This window comes from Ovis aries, chromosome 11 (genome assembly GCF_016772045.2).
Source record: "Ovis aries strain OAR_USU_Benz2616 breed Rambouillet chromosome 11, ARS-UI_Ramb_v3.0, whole genome shotgun sequence".
In the NCBI taxonomy this organism is placed as follows: Eukaryota; Metazoa; Chordata; class Mammalia; order Artiodactyla; family Bovidae; genus Ovis; species Ovis aries.
This window is the reverse complement of record NC_056064.1, coordinates 34,631,954-34,652,325: the sequence shown is the minus strand read 5'-3', so window position 1 is coordinate 34,652,325 and position 20,372 is coordinate 34,631,954. Positions and strand designations below refer to the sequence as shown.

At 48.9% G+C, this 20,372-nt stretch overlaps 1 protein-coding gene across 6 annotated transcripts; it reads right to left on the bottom strand.

The window, feature by feature from the left end:
• Nucleotides 1–301: 301 nt before the first annotated feature.
• Nucleotides 302–18,171, bottom strand: COPS3 (COP9 signalosome subunit 3). Of its 6 annotated transcripts, XM_015098684.3 has the most exons (12): nt 18,035–18,171; nt 16,283–16,412; nt 14,098–14,210; nt 13,965–14,014; nt 11,503–11,595; nt 10,146–10,325; nt 7,951–8,091; nt 6,398–6,571; nt 4,360–4,446; nt 2,126–2,239; nt 1,132–1,212; nt 302–885 (listed from the first exon to the last, which is right to left on the bottom strand). In XM_015098684.3, exons 1-12 carry the CDS (start codon nt 18,087–18,089, stop codon nt 832–834), a joined length of 1,272 nt encoding a protein of 423 aa, XP_014954170.2. In that variant the 5' UTR covers nt 18,090–18,171; the 3' UTR covers nt 302–831. The 6 variants fall into 6 exon arrangements, with proteins under 6 accessions (XP_014954170.2, XP_060251485.1, XP_060251488.1 ...); XM_060395502.1 differs by having other exon boundaries at nt 302–1,212; XM_060395505.1 differs by lacking the exon at nt 10,146–10,325.
• Nucleotides 18,172–20,372: the final 2,201 nt, after the last annotated feature.

The window sequence follows — 20,372 nt, the reverse complement described above, 5'->3', positions numbered from 1 at the left end:
TTTTGTAAACAATGAAAATGTAGTGATCACACAACTTGACGCATTATAGTGAATGTTACTCACAAGGGAGATGGCTCTTTAGGGACGTAATTCCACTGTATCCGACCGCACTTTTCAGTCTCCGCACCATCCTGGGACCAACTCAGGGGACCCAAGTCAGATGCATCCAGAGTCCTGAAGAGGGGGGACCCTGAGCAGAATCCAAACGCAGCTGTGCGGGTGGACAGGAAATGCTTGTAGAGAAAGATGGGGCAAGTCTGCCCTTCATCTCACAGACAGAAGAGCGCCACACACACGAAGGTTCCCAAGACTAAAAGGGTATCTCTTTAATTCAGAATGCATCCTATGGCTCACATGCATGGTAATTTAATTCTGAAACATTGGATTCTGCCTGAGAGATTCTCCCAGATGTTTTTTCTCCTCATCTTTTTTTTAAGGCAACTGATACCAACTTTAGATTCAAATGTTCCAACAACTCCTAAAATCTACATCTGTTCAGAATGAATATGTTCTATAAAAGCTTTTCAGAGGGAAAAGGTAATACAGAAGATGAATCAATGTTCAAATAATTTAAAACAAAAAGGCAGATTTAATGCAACAATAACATTAATCTGAGGATAAATAAACCCACAACAGGCTTTAAAGTTTGAAAATGTTTTCCTTTCTTCACAGAGAGAATGGTTTACTGAAAGCACATGACTGAAGACATCAAAACAAAACGCACTGTCTCTACGTCCAGGTGAGATGGGCCTGATCCTCTAGCCGCCTCCCGACACCTGTCCGGCCACAGGGATGGGCGATGGCTTCTCTAACTCAGGATGGGTGTCGGCTTCAGGAGTAACTGGACGGCTTGTTTCCTGAGTCATCTTCCTGTGACCCCATGCTCTGGGAGGGAGGTGGGAGTCAGTGCACTTGTCTGCCTGGGCAAGAGCTTCCTGCCAGCAGCCCCAGAGGATATCACCCCCTGTAACAGGGAGGCAGTTCCAGGACCCCCACCCCCACTCCTAAACACACTTCCAGCCTGGAGTGTGGAAATGCTCTCCACGAGCACATCTCCGTGAACTTCACTATTACAGGGACACCACCCAGCTCCCTCCAGCATACTTCTGTTAACGAGGGGGGCCCAATCACCTTCTGCACGAACTGGGGGTTCACTGTGATCTCCTGGTCCATGGCCTTCAGCCGCTCGTCCAGCTCTATACACTTCAGCATCTGTGTGGAGGCAGGTGGACAGGCTGAGCAGGTGGGTTCCGGGCAAGTTTATCCTTTTGAGCCTAGACTATTTGGGTGCTACAAGGTCACAGCCTTGAGCCAGATAGGTTCTGGAGTCAGAATTTGGGATCAGACAGTTAACACAGCGCAAACAGTTCACATTGCCTGCCACCCCATAATTAAACTAAACACATGACCGTCTTTGGCAGTGAAACCTAAAACTGTTCACGTGTCATTTTAGGTGGCGTTTGATACCAAACGAGTTACAAAAAATACTTCCAGCTTTCAGGGTTTTAAAAACTTTGGATTGCCAAAAAGAGATTCTGGTGACTTACTGCTTTTCATATTCTGAAGCTGTTTGGTTGAATCCACCTGCCTATCAGAGGTAAGAAGCCAGTTGGCCCCCGTGAGCCCAGCTCACGCCCGGAGGCCCTGAGAGCAGCATGGGCCGCGGTGCAGAGGCAGCGGCTCCCTGGTCCCTGGCTGCTGCCCAGCAGGAACCGCGGCCGGCCTTCCTCCCTGCCGCCCGCTCACCCCTGACCTTCTGACCCGGGACTCCAGATTCAAGTTACTGAAGGCTCCACTGTGTAAGTGGCTACTGGGTACACATGAAACTGTACTCTGTCAGACAAGTGCACTGACTCCCGCCTCCCTCCCAGAATGCTGTACTTTCCCAAGCATTTCAGGAGTTGAGGGAGGCTCTGACAAACCGGACAAGGATGCTAACCTACTGTTTATTTATAACCAGACAATCGGGAAGAGTCCATTTTGAAATTAACTTTCTAGGAAATTAGATGTTCTTAGAAACTAGTTGGGAACTACCCATTTTAAAACTAAAATTATCCTGGAACCGAAGCAGTACTGCAAGTGTAACATCATAGACATCAGCCCAGAGCGCTGGCATTTGTGTTACCTCCTGGTCAATGTTGTGAAGCATGGCAGGGTTGTTGTATTTTTCAGGGTTATCGTGGAAACTGACCATCCCATCCTTCTGATTAATACTTGCAAAAATCTCACCATCTTCTATCTATAAAAAGAGAAATCAGGAAAACAGTTTAGCCCCAAACATTATGTGAATAAGTGGTGTTTCAATGCAGTCAGGGGAAATCACAGAGAGCAACAAGTAAATCAATCTGTAAGTGTTTTAGGCTCCACCTGTTTCTTCAACTCGCTTCCCTCTCTTAAATACCTAATATGTGCAGGGCACCATGAGAGACTAAGGAGTAAAATCCACATAAAGTGAGTTAACCTTTTCTTCGACTGTGCCACACGGCCTGCAGGGTCCTAGTTCCACAACCAAGGACTGAAAGGCCACAGACTTAGCCACTGGACCACCAGGGACATCTTCTAGTCAACCATTTTAAAGGGAACAATTCAGTAGATTCAACTACACCTGTGATGCATAGGCACCACCTCCACCCAGCGTCAAAAGATCTCACTGCTACCCGGGGCCCCTGCCCCGTCTGCGTAGTCACTGCCCAGCCGCCTCCTCTCAAGCCCCACCTCCACCTGTGTACTCTCCACACTGTGCACATGCCTGTTCTGGAGGTTTCATGGAAGTGGAGTCAGACAGTGCGTGGTCCTATGTGTCTGGCTTCTCTGGCACAGATATTCTGAAGCACCCTTGCATCTTTAGACAACTTCTATGAGATATAATTGAAATTGTCCTTGAGTTTTACAAAAGTGAAGCCCTAACAAATTTTTGGTTCACTCCAGTAGCAATTATCTTCTGGTCCTTTAAGAAAATTTTTCTGCTAATCCTGGTTCCAAGGCAGCTTCAAAGTGTAGGTTTTTTATTTTCATCAACAGCCGGGGATTAAGTTGACAGCCAAATCCTGTCCATGCAGCTAAAAAGGGAGCAGCTGACAGAAAATCCCAAAAGGGTGCTGTCATTCCTGACACACCAACGCTCCATCTGGGATGGTGGAGCTGAGCTGCCTGGGCTGGTTGCCCAGCCCGGGGGACGTGGTCCTAGTTAATGAAGGGCCCGCAGCCTGACACAACCGAACACAAGGCGTAACTCCCTGATGCTGTGAGCACACGGAGGATCTCACAGCAGACAGAACACACCTAGTGGAAATGCACACCGGGTTCGCCAGCAGTGTGCTCTGTAAAATCCACAACAGGAAACCACCGCCATGTCTACCTGATGGACTCGTGCCGTGAAATGCTACAACCCTGAACATGAGCCGGCTGCAACAGCACACAACACAGCGCATGGGGCTCGTGATGCTGGGCAGAGACAGCCAGACCCCTGAGCACACAGGCTGTACGTTCCCTTTCATAAGAAGCTCAAAAATGGGGCACCGCTAAAAGTGGGACACTACAAGCCAGGATTAAAAAGAACCTTTCTAGGCAGATGCAGGGCTGGAACCTGGTTTGAGAAGGCTGCACACTGTATGACTCCAAACATATGACATTGTGAAAAAAGAAAAACTGGAGAAAATGAAAAGGTCAGTAGTGGGAGGGGTGGTAAGGAACAGGCAGAGCACAGGGCATCTGCAGGGCAGAGTGGATGCTCCATGAGATGCGGTCATGACAGATTCATGTACACGCACATTTACTCAAACCCACAGTGTCCAACACATGAACAAACCTGATGTAAACTATGGACTTTGGATAAAGACCTGTCAGCGGAGGAGCATCAGCTATGACAAGGGCCCAGTCTGGTGGGGACACTGATCAGGGGAGGCTATGATTGTGTGGGGGGACTGGGAACGCTGTACTTTGCCCTCAATTTGGCAGTGAATCTCAAATCACTATAAAAAAGTTAAATCTTATTTAAAACAAAAATCCCTGCCTTCATAAATTTTACATGGTAGGACAGGATTTTTCAGGCTTGGCAGTATTGACATTTTGAGCCAGAGAATTCTTTGTGGTGGGAACGGCCCCTGTGTGCAGGACCCAGCTCCACTCGCTATGAGCAGCACTCCCTGGCTGTGATGACCAAGAACGTCCTCAGGACACGACCGTGCAGGACACACGTGCACACGTCCCAGGAAAACCCCAACTGTGAGGAAGCTGATGGATCACCCACAGTGGCGCCACTAGGTGCCCTGCCTCCTTCTCTACGCCTCCCACGGCAAACACCAGTAATCTTTACAAGGACAAAACGCCAGTAACTTCTGAAAACAGGAACACACTTACCATGTGCAGGACATACTTTTCTGCCTCCTGAGGCCCGGACAGCTGCACACGACTCGCCATATCTTGTAACGACAGTGTTAAAAATGTCTGAAATTCAGAAGTTAATCAATCACAGGTAGAAACAGACTGAAGAGAGAAATTCTACTAAATGTGTAGACTCCTACTGAGTCACTGATCACTTGCTTCTCAAGAGTGTACAAGCTAGCTTTCTGTTGCAAAGATGACTTGAACTGCATGAGCTAAGGTTTCAGCATCACTTTTCTAGAGCAACGACTTCTAGGAAACACCCTCCACATGCTTCCTGGGTCTAGAATGACGTGTGTGCCAGGCTGCTCGCTGCAGCTCTACCTGTGATGGCAAAGGTCGGAACTGCCCAGATGTCTGTCAGCAGAGGACTGGCTAAGTGCAGCAAAACCACACAAATGGACTCCTACACAGCTATAAAAAGCCTTACAAAGTGAGGATGCTTTTCATGAGCTGAAATTGAAGACATGCACATCTTAAATGTAAAAAGGGACACAGAACCGGGTCTATATCTGGCTCAGATCTCTGAACAAGGAAACTGCATGTGTGTGACAGCACACATGCGTGTGAATGTACGTGCCTACACACTCTCTGCGGGGATGCCCGGGAAGCAGTGACGCAGGGCTGCCTCTGGCAAAGAAAAGGTCCGCTGCAGTATAGGGACTGAGTGGAGATTTTTGGGTCTTTGCATTTTGTATTGTAAATATATTACCTTGTAAATAATATGAAATAAAAAAAAAAAAAAAACAGATTCATTTCAAAATTCAAAGTCAGAATGTGTAAACACATTGAGGGTTAAAAGGAAACCAGTGGGGGGTGGGGAGGGGGAAGGAAACCAGTGTTTATCATGGTCTGCCTGGGACCTGATGAAAACGCCTTTCAGGAACAAATTAAAAGAGCCCCCTTTTTTAGAGCAGCTGGCAATATTTACCACTGCCAGCTGTATATACAATGCATTTTCAAAGCAGACCTTGTTAAGATTCTGATGTTGAAAATTCTTGGTAAGCCAATGACCAAAAAAACTCTACATATACTTTAGTTCAGAGTAGCACCTTCTTCCCAAATGAAACTCCTGTGAATTCTAAGAATCTCGGTAGTTTAGCACCAGTGAGGACTAGAAAGGGAACATTTCGAAATATACAGAACTGTCATTTTTCCTTTCAAAGTAAGAAACTTCCGCTTGACTGTCCACCAGAAGAGAACTGGCTGAGAAAGTTATGATTGTCTGTACAACAAAGCACAATGTACAGTCACTGTGATACAGGCTTACATTGCCATGGAAACCAGAAAAAGGATGTAGAACAGCACATAGCATATGACTCTGGTTAGTCAGTGGGAGTGTTCACACACATGGGGCAGACGGATCCAGAGAAATGTCCCCAGAACATGATTGTGGAGCAGGTCTGAGCCCCCGTGATAATCCCGTGTCCCCAGCTGCCCGGCAGACAGACATCTCGTCCACTGCGTCCTCACAGGGCTGCATCTCGGGGGAAGAGCTGCCCCGTCCCCGCTCACTGCAGCTGTTCTTTGCCAGTTTCCCATTACCTGCAGTGAACACCTCTATCTCCCTGGCTCACATAGGCTTTGTTTCCATTTTACACTTTCCTGGACAGTCTTAACACTTGATAACAAGCATATTTTCCAACATCAAAAGCCACTGGGTCTATTTTCACTCTAAAAATTAAAAACTACACAGTTGGCTTACCTTCCCCAGCGCAAGTGCACCAGCCAAGTGCCCGCAGGTGAGGCTGTGTGAGGTCCCGGGCTGCACAGCTGTACCCTTAGCATCTGCCCGGGCCACCTCCCTCCCTTCGGCTACCTGTCTGCCTCCTAGAGCAGCCATGTCTCCTCCCCGCTTCTTCTTCACCTGCTCTTCTTCTCAAATACCCCATACTAGCCCTGGAAAGGCCCCCCTCAAAGTCCCCATGGGACCGGCTGGGACCCTATGCTGCTGCCTCAGTGCAGACAAGGACAGGGGAATGGAGTCCGGCTCTGAAGGCCCACAGGGCTGCACCTTGGTGAGTCTTTGGATGTTCTTCTTATACAGCGAGGACAGGCACTGCTTCACCAGCCCCATGTTGTTGTCGCGTGTGAAGATCTCGCTGTGCTTGGTCACCAGGCTGCGGAGCTCCGAGGGGTTGTTGGTGGAGTACACTTGCGCTAACTCGTGGTATGCATTGCTAAGAGGCTAAAGGTGTGCAGGTGGGAAGAAACCAGATTCGACAGTTAGCAGGACAGAGCCTGTGTGAGACGCAAAAGGAAACATGGCACTAACTGTGGAGCAAGGAGGTCCAGCATCCCTTACTGTTACCCAGCAAACTGTAAGTTACTCTAAGCAAATGCCTGGTTTTCAAGACCAAGGAGAGAAGTTTACCATGGTGCTCCTTGTACAGAGCAGGCCTGGAGCAGGCCTGGAGCCTGCATCAGTGACGGCCACAGGCCTTTTTCTCACAGGCAGCTCCTGACTTGTCCCAGATAAACCACCTTGGGAAGAAAGGAGGCAAACACCCACCCTTCTCAGCCCCCTCTTGCTCCACACATGCCTCACCAGGTGCCATGGGACAACCAACTGCTTCCAGGGGAACAAGAGACCCCTGGGCTGAGGGCCCCTCAGAGCGGAGCTGGGCCCACCACCCGGGTGATATGGCTCCTCATCTTCCCTGCAGACACAGGGCAGGGCTGCAGGAGCGGGCAAGCGGTACTGAGCAGCATAGGCAGACCTGGCTCGAGCAGCAGCCCTACCCTGATGCTTGAGCCCTCGTCACCACTCCGTTAACCCTGCAGACAAACCGAAGCTCTTGTGAAGGTGGTGAGTCATGAGGACCCCACTTATGAAAGTGCTCCTGCTGGAACAGTCACTCCAGGGCCATGGGGGCCACCTGCAGGAGTTCTCCAAACCCGCATCACTCTTGGGTGGGCTCCAAGGGCCTCTCACCCACCCCCAAATGCCCATCTGTGACAGGCAGCCTGGAGCCCAAGAACCACGATGGGTAGCTGAAGGACATGGGCAACACTCAACAAGACAGCACAGAAACCTTCATATCAGGAAGACTTTCAAACTGACCTCCTGAAACTTTGAGTTTTGTTCAAGGAGGGTCAGCACAAAATTGTTATCAAATGATAGTGACTTCAATTTAAAATAAAATAAGCATGAATTACGAGAAAATAAAAAAGGAGGTCATTTCTCCACGTGGTCCTGGGGCCGAGTCCTTAGGAAAACCATAACAGCTCAGTGAGCAAAGCTTGGGGTCTAAGAGGATCTCCCAGCACCTGGTCAGAGTTCAAGTCCAACAGAGCATAAGCACTGCTCTATCAGAACCTTAAACCCCTACGCCATGATCACTCAGAGCAAGAGCGTGGACGCAGATTCCCGGAACACCCCACCCCATCGGGGGTCGGTGGGCATGGATGAGTCAGGGTCCAGCCAGACGCCCAGGGGACGTTGAGAACGTCTGCTAATTGAAGATGCCAGGAGAGTCAAGTCACATAGATTACAGAACTGTGTATCGCCACAGCTTTGTAGGAACAGAACATGTCAGCTGAGAAATCACTGTTTTGAAAGCTTACCTTAATGAATCTACCCACAATCTGAGAGGTGTATTTCGGCAGCTGCTGTACTTTGCCCAGCAGGATCAGAGACACCAGGATATACTTCTTATACGACTCCAGCATGATGTGACTGACGGCCATGGCAGGTGTGGTGATGGCCTGGGTGGAGAGGAACATCAGAGTGAGGACAGAGCGTGAATTCGGAAGATAGTACTGACACCCAGTCACTGCCTTTAATGACAACTGGGCTCTGGCATGATCACCAAGGTGTGCAACTGTTCCCCCTACCTAATTTCAGGACATTTTCACCCTCCTGAAAAGAAACCCTGCCGGGCAGGGGTCACTGCCCATACTCCCCTCCCCAGCCATCCACTCCTCCACTTCAATTCTTGTTGGACTTGCCTGCTCTGGACATTTCATATGAATGGCTCTTTTTCCCCCTACTTGGCTGTGCTGTGTAGCTCATGGACTCTCAGTTCCCTGACCAGGGGTTAAACCCAGGCCCTTGGCAGTGAGAGCATGGAATCCTAACCACTGGAGTGCCAGAAGTTCCCGTAAATGGCTTCACAGGGTCTTATGTGAGCAGCTTCACCGTGACACTTCCAGGGCACACACTGAAATAACCTGTGTCACAACCTATTCTGTTTCAGGCAAACGGTGCTCCACTTAAACAGAGACCACCTCGGTGGGTGGGCATCTGGCCGCACGGCTCCCACTGCCGAGGACATGCACATGTGTGTCTAGGTGGATGTCTGCTGTCACTTCTCTCAGGTGCAACCCTGGGAATGAAAGTGCTGGGTCACATGGAGGTTTTAGGTGTAACCTTTTGAGGAACCCCACACCCCTGTCAGCAGCCAGCACCCCATCACAAGAGCCTGCTGTGTGACGTGGTGCCACACCATGGCTCTGAGCTGCATTTCCCTTTTGATCAAGGCTTCTGGCCATCTGGATATATTCTCTGAAGAAATGTCTATTCAAATCTGTGGCCTGTTTTAAAACTTCAGGGCTTGTACTGTTGAATTTCTCACAGCTCTGCACATTCCGGATGTGAGTCTCTTTTCAGAAACATCACCTGCAAGTATTTCCTCCTATTCTGCGGCTGCCTTTCTACATTCTTTCACATGGATTCATGAAGGTTAAGAATCCAAATCTATCACCCCAATCAGCCCAAATGTCCCGAACAAAATCCAAGCCCCTGGGCCTTTAAGGCCGTTCTGAGTTATTCCACAGAAACACTCCTGTAAGAGCACGAGGACACAAGCACCGCTTTCACACGAAGCAGCAGAACCTGCTGAAGGGCCTGCCCACCAGGGGCCAGGGAGCACCCAGGGCCACCTGCGCTCGGGGTGAGGTGGACGCAGCTCTCACTCATGTGATGTAATGCTGCGTGATCTGAAGTGTTTCTTTTTTCTTTTCTTTTTTTTTAGCAAGTATATCTTTTGGAATGTTTCAGAAAAGCAGTAAGAAAAGATGCCTGTCTGGTATCAGTCACGTCGCCTGCCCAGCAGAACCTCCAGTCGCCCTGTCCCAGGCCCCAGTAACACTGGTCAGTCCCGCTGACCAAGGCCACGCCCACTCACAGGCATGTGCACATGCTTGCACAGCATCTCAGATACACTCTGAGCTCCTCCAAGGTTCAGAGCACCTCTGATTACCAGAACGTGCGCTCCGAATCAAACTGAACTACTGAACATCTGACGAGTTCATCTTAAAACACTATTTATTCCCAGTCCTGTCTTTTTAGGCCCTGAGCGAGCCTCCAGAAATGCACATCTCATCACAGACACAAAACGGTGGAGGGGAGGCACTTTTTTCTCCGAACTCCTTTATACGTCTGAATTATGAACCAGAAGAATGTCCTACTTATTAAAAGAAGAAACACTTGGGAATTCCCCGACAGTTCAGGGTTAGGGTTCAGTGCTTTCACTGCTATGGCCCAGGGTTTAGTCCTTGCTTGGGGAACTAAGATACTGCAAGCCATGCAGCATGGACCGAAAAAAAAAAGGCAAAAAACTTAACCCAACTTCACACCTCATTTCAGAACAAGAAGACGTGACAAAGATCACTAGGCTCCACAAACATCCAGAGACACACAGAACTCAACCCGCACCAGACAGAATTCGAGTCCCTTCCTGCCTTGGGCCCCTGCCACCAGGCAAGGCACGCCTCTCTGACCACACAGGCTCATACACCCGAGCTGGGGGAGGGACCACCTGCTCGTAGAAGTAGAGTGCCCGCTCGAAGTTCTTCAGTCCGGTGTAGACCATCCCGCCATAGTAGTAGTAGCACAGGAAGTGCTTGGCGTCATAGGCCCCGTTCTCCTTGCAGATGTCCACCATGTCCACATCCAGGTACGGCAGGGCCGGCTTAAAGCACTTTGCCAGCAAACACAGCTGTGGTGAGAGATACATGCCGCCATCACCCCACATGCACTTCGGCACACATCAGCAAAAGGAGAAAACACAGAAGGTTCTAGAAAACGCTTGGCTTTACATCTGACTTGACTAGAATGATTTAAACGTTGACACGTCCATCTTCTTAGGCATTCAGAATAAAACAGCATTTCTTTGGAAAAGGCTAACCGGCTGTGACATGAAGAGCTCACAAGCAAAGCAAAGCCCAGGCATCTACAGATGATGCACGAGTGTGGGCTCTGCTCTCTGCTGCCCTGGTGGCACGGGCACAACTCCTCTCAGACCTCTCCTTGCCTGCTCTGACTCCCTTGGCTATGAGCAGAGAATGTGCAGCCCAAGAAAGCAGGACCGGCAGAGCCCTCGGGCCTGGGTGACAGTGGAACCAGACACACGGGTGTGCAAACACTGCACACCCGAGACTCCTAAACTCTCCCGTGTGCCTGTCACACCTCCACCACAAAGTGTTTCAAGAGAAAAAAAGAGAAAAGAATGCACGCCTCCATGTGAAGTGAGAAGACGCGGTTGAAATAATCCACATCCCATGTTGTTCATCAAGGGAACAATCTGGATACCCCACAGAGACTGGCTAAACCCACAGTATGGAGTTCTCTGTGGCTATAAAGCACTAACACAAAATCATCTCCAGGACACAGTATGTGGGAAAAAGACATTGTATAGATTGCTACTATTTGTGTTTAAACTAGAGAGACAAAAATATACACGTATCTGCTGGTGTGTGCTAAACTGTCTCTGGAGGGCTGCAGGAGAAATGAGCAACTCCAGCTTCCTCCGGAAAGGAGGGATGGGTGGCGGGGGAGCAGGTAGAGGCCAGCTTCATTACACATATCCCTCCTTTGCCATCTGGGTTTCGAGTCACACAAAATAAACAAACAAGTAACATCTTCAGGTGTGAGAACTCACCAGTTGGTTCTCAGGCCCCAGAGCTCCTACTGGGAGTGCTATCAGGGTCACAAGCACCACCCCCAACCCCAAACTGCTCTCACATCCCACTGACTGGCTGGGTGGCAGCCCACAGCTGGTGGTCAGCAGCCCCAACATTCCCTTCCAGCAACAGTGCCGCTTCTGACACTTAAAACATGGCGCCATCCCAACCACGTCCAACCTTGACCCGGGTGGCCGGGCCCCTGGTGCTCACCTGGCAGAGGTCGGCATGCACAGAGGTCAGCTGGTTTGTGTTCATCTGCATCTTGTCAATGGCTTGCCTGAGGACGCCAATTCCTCGCAGAGGCTGTCAGAAAGAGGCCTGTCAGTTAGGGTCTCAGTGGGGCGGCATGCCTGGTCCTAAGCTGTCCCTTACAAGTGAAAGTAACGCTATAGGCAGGCTCCTCTAAATGAGAGTGACCCTACTGATGGGCTCCTCTAAATGACAGGCGGGGGTTCCCACAGCCTCTGGAGAAGCTTCTGTCTCTCTTCAGTCAGAAAGTGTCGTCTTAGGCTGTTTATTGTCATATTTACAGTAATTAGCACAACTTTTTAAAATCAGAAAGCTTTTTCTAATTAATAGAGATCAATAATCAAAAGCAACATTACGTTCTCAACAGTTTGTTATATTTACAGGTAAACAACAATTTTCCAAATCATTAACCACAGAAGTGGCTCGTGTTTAGGAGACTTAACTGAGAACACGGGTGCTGGCCCTTTCCAGCAGGACAGTCTGGGGGTCACCTGTAAATTCTCTTCAGCAACATCTCTTACCTGATGGTAAATTACTGTTGAAAGCGATACCACAAGCTACAAACAGACCATTTTCCTGCCCTGATCGTGAATAACAAGACCGAGAATCACGAGAGGTGCGACCAGCTTCTGGGGAGAAGATGTGACCGTGAAAGAGGGGAGGAACTCACAAGCTTTCCTCAGTGAAGACTGATTGGATATTTTTAACCATCTCCCTCAAACAACAGTTAGGCAGTGCACCTACAAAATTATCAACTGAGTCTTTGGTTTTTTTTTTTTTCATCATTTTAGTTTTTTATTTTTTAAATTTTAAAATCTTTAATTCTTACATGCATGAGTCTTTGTTTTCAGGCTCTTTCACCCTCAGTCTTTTAAAGTTCAATTTCAAATCACAAAGAAACATCCAAATTATAACCTGTGTCAGCATCACAATAAATAAAGACTTCACTAGATTAAAGGAGACTAAAGACTGGAGAAGAAAATGGCACCCCACTCCAGTACTCTTGCCTGGAAAATCCCATGGACAGAGGAGCCTGGGAGGCTGCAGTCCATGGGGGTCACAGAGTCGGACACGACTGAGCGACTTCACTTTCCTTTCTTCTTTGTAGACAGATAACATGACAAAGTTTCAGACACAACACTACACATTAATACTGCTTTACTCTTCGTCTGAAACTACAGAGCTAGGTCAAATGAAAAAAATGAATAAAGGAGACTAAAGAGACACAATCATGTAATTTAACCTGTGATCTGAAATTGTCTTTTGTTACAAAAGACATTAGCAAAACCAACTGGTCCCAGCGTAACAAGGTCAGATGTGTTAAAGGGTTCTATACATGTTTGTCTTCTGATGTCATGCTGACTTTACATTAGGAAATGTTCTAAGTCGTCCTAGTTTTTAAGAAACACTCACTGAGCTCTCGGGGTAAGGGGGACCATAGCTGCGACCTTCCTTCTTGCAGCTCAGAAAGCAAGGAGACAAGACTGGGCAGGTTAGGGATGATACCAACACCTAGGGGCTCCAGGTGGAGGGCATTTACAGCAATTAATTATACCAATCTAACAACTTCTTATAAAGTGAAAATTAGGTCATCAGTTCAGTTTAGTCACTCAGTCGCATCCAACCCTTTGCAACCCCATGAACCGCAGCACGCCAGGCCTCCCTGTCCATCACCAACTCCCGGAGTCCACCCAAACCCATGTCCATCAAGTCGGTAATGCCATCCAACCATCTCATCCTCTGTCGTCCCCTTCTCCTCCTGCCCACAATCTTTCCCAGCATCAGGGTCCTTTCAAATGAGTCAGCGCTTCGCATCAGGTGGCCAAAGTATCGGAGTTTCAGCTTCAACATCAGTCCTTCCAATGAACACCCAGGACTGATCTTTAGGATGGACTGGCTGGATCTCCTTGCAGTCCAAGGGCCTCAATTAAAAGATTTAACAAGAAGGCCTTCCCTGGTGCCTTCAATGGTAAAGAATCTACCTGCAGTGCGGGAGATGCAGGTTCCATCCCTGGGTCAGGAAGATCCCCTGGAGAAGGGAATAGCAACCCACTCCAGTGTTCATGCCTGGAGAATTCCATGGACAGAGGAGCCTAGCAAGCTATAGTCCAAGGGGTTGCAAAAGTTGGACATGACTGAGCGACTAACACACACAAAAGGTTTAACAAACAAACAAACAAAACCTGCATTTTATAACATGAAGGGCACTAGAAGGGCTATTCCGAACTTAAGCAGCAGCTGCACCCTGGAGGCACCTCTCCTGTCGTCAGAGCTCCCCCAGGAGACGTTGTGAGCTCTCCAAACCCATCACATACATCTGAGCATCAAGGTCTCAGCACGAGGCTGGGACCCTAATGCTCGGAGCACTGCACAGGTTACACACAAGTGAAACGAAACTGTAAATACTCAAACAACAGTCTTACCTGTTTTCTTTCCACAAGTGCATTTGTTAGCTGATGGCAAAGCCCAGCAACTAGACACAATAACAAAATATTGAAGATGTAAGTGAGTACAGGGCAGAACACATCCACGGAGAAGAAAAGGCGCTGCCCTTACAGGTGTCTGTCGCATAGCGGATGTGCTCCCCGTTGCAGGTGCTGATGAAGAGCTGAACCTGGGAGAACAGCGTCTCAAAGTCGGGAACGCTGGGCATGGAAAACTTCACAAACCTACAACACAGAGAAGAACCAACTGGTCCTGGTTGGGGCCTCGTGGCAGGAAATATGGAAGTCCATCCTGCCTCCAATGCTCTGTGAAGTTAAAGGAGTCATGACACTTTTAAAAATTAAGAACCAGAATCTATGAGATTCTGCTGGCCTGGTTCTTTGCATAATCAAGACATAGAACATAAACACAAATAAAGACTAAGAAAAATAAGCTTAAAGCAGAACTTTTACCCAGAGCAAAAAGGCAAGAAATAAAACACATCCAAAAGAGAGCAACTTTCAAAAAAGAAAATTCTGTTAAATTAGGTCAAATATCAGGCCACTTAATACTCAAAGTAACTAAACTTAAACTTGTAGCCCCAAAATTTTTAAAATACTTTCTTTTTGCATTTCAATGTGTTCAGTACTGTTTACTCACTTAGAAACCCTGAGCAGAACAGATTGAAGGGGGACAGGGAGGAAGCTACGGGCTGGCTTGAGGCCATAGCAGTGGCTCACAGTCATGGTGCTGCCCCAGACCCAGGGGAGAAGGACTAGCTGTGGGGCAGGACCAGAGAAGTGGACTGGTCGGAAGAGGGACAACTAAGATGACCCATCCCGAGTCACCCGGCAGATGGTGCCACCAGGCGCCACCATAATCACTGAAAGGGAGTCAGAGAAAGATTTCTGGGGAGAAATTATGTAAGCCACCACCACTTACATACTGCTTACAAGAAAACTTCAAACTCTTCTTTTTAAAAAAGAAAAAACGGAATGGTTTAAACTCATTTCAAGAACAATGAAACAGGTGTTTTCCCCTAACAACAATTTCTCCATCTTTCAACTCGTACTTCCATCTATACAGTATCACAATGCCACCTGACATCGGCAATTACATTTCCCAACGATCAAAATCTGTCCAAACAATCTCATTTGGGCTTCACAATAGGTCAGTAAGGCACTGTGACTTCCACTTTATAAACAAAAATACACAGCTCAGGGCCCCACACCTCATAATCAGCAGAACACAGATACAAACCCAGGGAACCTGGTAACCAGGTCAGGGTTCTTCCCAGGTTTCCTCTAACTGACATACAACGTCAAACATCTTATAGCTTCAGAAAGCTTTCACATACATCATCTCACTTGACACACACATCAGCATAAACTGAAGTGGGTACAAATTGTGCTCCCTGTTCTTTTAATGGGAAAGCACAGCCAGCAGAGATCTTTATCCGCCAGCCACAGCCAGCAGAAGTGTCCGCAGCGAAGGCCCTGTTCCGAGTGTGCGCCATCTAAAGCAGTGGCTACTGAGTCTTCAAGATGCTGCATGTATGACAGAGGAGCTGAATCCTGAATGTCACTTATTTGTAAAGATTTACACTCAGACACACAACAGCCACTGACCACCATCCTGCGAGTGCAGGCTAGACCTCGGGCTCTGACAGCACCTTCCTCCTGACACACCCCTGTCTCAGGAGCACCAGCTCAAGTGAAGCCAGACCCTCACTTCAGGTCAATTTGTTCTCAGTTCATCTACATTATTTCAACTTCCACAACAACCATAAAATCCCAATCTATGACACTAAAACATCAAGAGAAAAAAAAAACAACCGTCAAGTACATAGTCACAAGAGTTCAAAAGGCCAACTGGAATAACGTCTGTTTAACTTGGTCTTAAACCAGCTTAAACTTGTCTGCAGGGTGCTCTGGATTACTTGGAACTTCACTCAGCTCGGCCTCCTGCCATGTCCTGCCACTCTTTCCTCTTTTCAATTCAGAAAATGGGGAGAATACCATGGATCACACGAATAAAAGTACTCAGATAAACACAAACTACAGTGCCACAACTGAGATCACCATTTTTTTAAAACATTTCAAAATTTGTATTAAGAATTTTAAAAAACAATAAAGCAGAGCAAAAAATACAAGCAATGATTAGCTGCAATGAGGTAAAGGTAACTGCTACAACGTGACTTTAGTTGTGCCAAAGAGCTCACTGTCGTTTACAGGGCTTGCTTCCTACACCAAACAAAGCCAGAGAATGCAGCGTTGAGGCTGAGCGAGCACAAAGCCGTGAAGGAAGACGCCCTTACAAGACAGCGAGGACGCCCAAGGAGTGCTCCTGGACGTCCAGGGCCCCGAGCACGGTATCCAGATGGGATAAGTTCTTCGCCAGAAGCTCCCCACTCTTGTTGATCAGTTCACAAAGCTGAGTCATTTGCCCTGGAAAACAAGAATGATACTTCCATTCAGAACAGCATTCACCAGACCAAAAGATGTCATACCTCAGACCTGCCAGTGCCTAACGGTGATTTCCTCCAACTCCTTCATTTCAGATGAGGACCCAGAAGGGCCAGAGACACCAAATGATTTTGCCTTTGGCCTCAGTGCTAAGTCTCCCACTTTCCTCTGGCCGCCGAAGGTTTCGCACTCCCACTTCCAGTGCCCCAACCCAGCAGAGTGCACATTACCATCAGCACCAACTCATCTCCCTTCTGTATCCAAAATGTCACCAGCTCTGACTTCATCTCACTCCTCAGCCTCTCAGTCCACACTTTCCTCTCCCCTCCGCCTTCATTCCCACGCCTGTCACTTTCAATCTGCACGCCATCATCTTCTGAGCAGCCCCCTTCTTCCTTCTCTACCCCAGCCCTCACTCCACACCAGCACCAGTCTGTGCAGGAGGCGTGAGGCACATCAGTCAGAGGCAGGGCAAGTGACCTGCCCGTCTCTGCTGGGCAGCCTGCTCCTACAGCAGCAGCCTGCACAAAATGTGTGTGTGAAGCTTCCAGGCGAAGCGATCCTGTTTGATGCTCACCAGCACGGCCCCGGCTCTGTTTTGTAAGTAAGAAAATTGAACCTGGGAAATGAGTTGTTTGGTTAGTCACCAAGTGACTGAGACAGGTGCATGCGTGTTCAGCAGCTAAAGTAAGTCATGTCCAACTCTCTGCAGCCCACCAGGCTCCTCTGTCCATGGGATTCTCCAGGCAAGAATACTGGAGTGGGTTGCCATTTTCTCCTCCATGGGATCTTCCTGACCCAGGGATCGAAGGGGATCTCCCACATTGGCAGGCAGATTCCTTACCACTCGGCCCAACTGAGACAGGACTTTAACCCAAACCTTCTAACCTCACGTCACCTCGGGAAACTACAGTCTGTGGCACAAACAAATGAGTGAGTGTCTTCCTCACTCCCAGAGACTCCCAGCCTCACTCCTGACCCTAACTCCTACCAGTTAAGAGAAACGAGGCAGAACCGTTGCGCCGCGCAGCGCCAGGAACCGAAGCAACCTCGGGGCAGCCTGGCGGGCAGCACCTGGGTCCTTACACCGGGAGACGCGATTCCCGAGAGAAGGGTGTCTGAGCAAGGTCACGCGGCTCCTGGAACCTTAACGGTTCCTCCCGCTCACTCCTGACAAGCCCGCGCAGTCCGGACGTTTCTATTTCACAGATGAACCAACAGGGTGAGGAAAGGGGCCTCACAACAGCGGCCAGTTACTTTAATTCTGGGCCCAGGGCACGTCACTCAGGCGATGAGAGGAACCAACCAAAGGCATGAAAATTAGGGGCAAATTCACAGCGGCCACAACTCCGCCCCCCGAAAAGGGAGCCGGGAGCCAGGGCCCTCGGGGGTCGAGCGCGGCCAGCCGCGAGGGGCCCGGCCGCGCGGCCAAGTCGGGAAGGGCCTCCGGGAAGCGAGACGCACCGAGCTCCGACGGCGGGGGGCGGAGGCCGGGGCCTGGGCGAAGGGGTGGTCCATCTCGCGCGCTCCTCAGCCCCGGCCCAAGCTCCAAGACCCCCGCCGCAGCCCGGACGCAGGTTCGCGGCCCGCGCCCATCGCCTCACCTTGGGCGGAGAGCTGGCGGACGCTGTTGACGAACTGCTCCAGGGCGGACGCCATGTTCCCGGTAGCCGGGCGACGGAGGCGGCGCGCGCGAGACGAGGGCCGGCGACCCACCGGAGGGCCTCAGGGCGGTGACGTCACTTCCGCCGCTCAAGCGCCGCGAGATCTACCTACCTGGACCCGGCTACTGTTTCCATGGAACCGGTTCTGCGGATGCCCGCGCCGGAAAGCAGGTTTTTTTCCCTTCCGTTTTCGTTCTGTGCACACGTGAAGTCGCTCCCTGGATTTAAAGGGGATGGTGGGCAAAGGAAGGAACTGAACGCCTAGCTGTTGTTCAGTCGCTCTGTCGTGTCCGACTCATTACGACCCTATAGACTGTTTAGCCCGCCAGGTTCCTCTGTCCATGGGATTTCCCAGGCAAGAATGTTGGAGTGGGTAGCCATTTCCTTCTCCAGGGGATCTTCCCCACTCAGGGAACCCGCCTGTCTTAATCGCAACCTCTTCCCTGAGGCTTTTCCAGCCAGGTAGTAGTTGTCCAGACAGGAAGGCAACCTGCCTTCAAATCCCTTTTCTAGCACTTAGTAGCTCCATGACTCTCGGCAAGCTCCTTGGCTGTCCGCTGCCTTGTTTCCCCATCTGTAAAATCCTCACGATAAACTACGTAAAATACTTATGGCTGGAGAGGGGTGATGTGAGATGGGGCTGCAAGATAAACAGGGGCCATGTCAAGTAAGCCGTGTTAAAGCTACTGGATTTTTCCTTGAGAAGATTGGGGAGCAATGGAGAGTTTCATGCAAGCGAGTGGCATGATCAGACTTGAATATGGAAAAGACTGGCTTCACATGGATAACCTCAGAGAATCATTTAAGAAGCTATTGCAGTACTGAGTTGACATGAAATATAATAGTAATAATTGTATGTTGGTATAGCGGTAGAAATAAATGGATGTATTTGTATATATGAATGTATAGATGATGACATGTACGGATGAATGACTTTAACGCTTATACTGTAGGACAGAGATATCCCTGTGTGCTGTATGGCCACAATTGATTCTCAAACAGAGAACAGATATTTTGAATTATAGGATACATTTCCATGGATATACATGGATTTTAATAAAAGCCAGAACTTTCCAGAGAAGTTAAGCACTATAAGAGTTCAAAATAGCCACAGCTACTGTGTGCTGCACTCCATGCGGTCGCAAAGGGTCGCACGTGACTGAGCAACTGAACTGAACTGGACTAGTCATACTTCAGTTTTTTTTTTTTTTTTGCCTATTTACTGGGATCTGTTCTCAAAGTGTGATCCCCAGCCAAGAGCAGCAGCAGCACCTGGGAACTTTTTTTTTTTTTTTTTTTTAAGATTTATTTGGCTGTGTCAGGTCTTCCTTGTGTCATGTGGGATCTTTCCTTGTGACCCACAGGCTCTCTGGGGCTTCCCAGGTGGTGCTAGTGGTAAGAACCTGCCTGCCAGTGCAGGAGACCTAAAAGACGCAGGTTCAATCCCTAGGTCGGGAAGATCTGCTGGAGGAGAGCACAGCAACCCACTCCACTATTCTTGCCTGGAGAATCCCATGGACAGAGGAGCCTGGTGGGATACAGTCCATAGGGTCGCACAGGCCCAGACGACTAAAGCGACTGAGCAGGCATGCATGCACAGACTCTGGTTGTGGCACATGGGCTCTGGAGCCCTGGACTCAGTAGTTTTGGTGCTTGGGCTTAGTTGCTCTGTGGCACATGGAATCTTAGTTCCCTGACCGGGGTTCCATCCTTGTCTCCTGCATTGCATGGTGATTCTTAACCACTGGACTGCTAGCTAAGTCCCACCCGGGAACTTTTTGGATTCCACTTTAGATTTACTGCATCAGAAACTCTGAGGGTGGTGCCCTGCCATCTGAGTTTAACAAGTCCTACAGGTAACCTTGATGCACACTGAAGTCTGATGAGTCCTGGATGTGGCAAAGAGGACCCACAAATAAAATCACACTCATTTCAGTACCGCTAAGAGACATCCCACCCTTCTTTCTTCCTCTCAAGAGTGAAAATGACTGAAAGAGACATGGTTACAGGGATAACCTTGAATATATTTTCCCTTTTTCTTTAAAAGCTAGTCATGTATAAAACCCGGCAGTTACATAAGACACACCTTACAACAAACAGCCACAGAAGTGAGTGGAGATGCCACATTCAATCATCTGTTTTCTCGTTTTAAGAAAAAAATTATTATTTACTTTTGGTTGTGCTGGGTCTTTGTTGCTGCAGGAGGGCTTTCTCCACTTGCGGCGAGGTGGGGCTACCCTTTGTCTTGGTGCTCGGGCTTCTCATTGCAGGAGCTTCT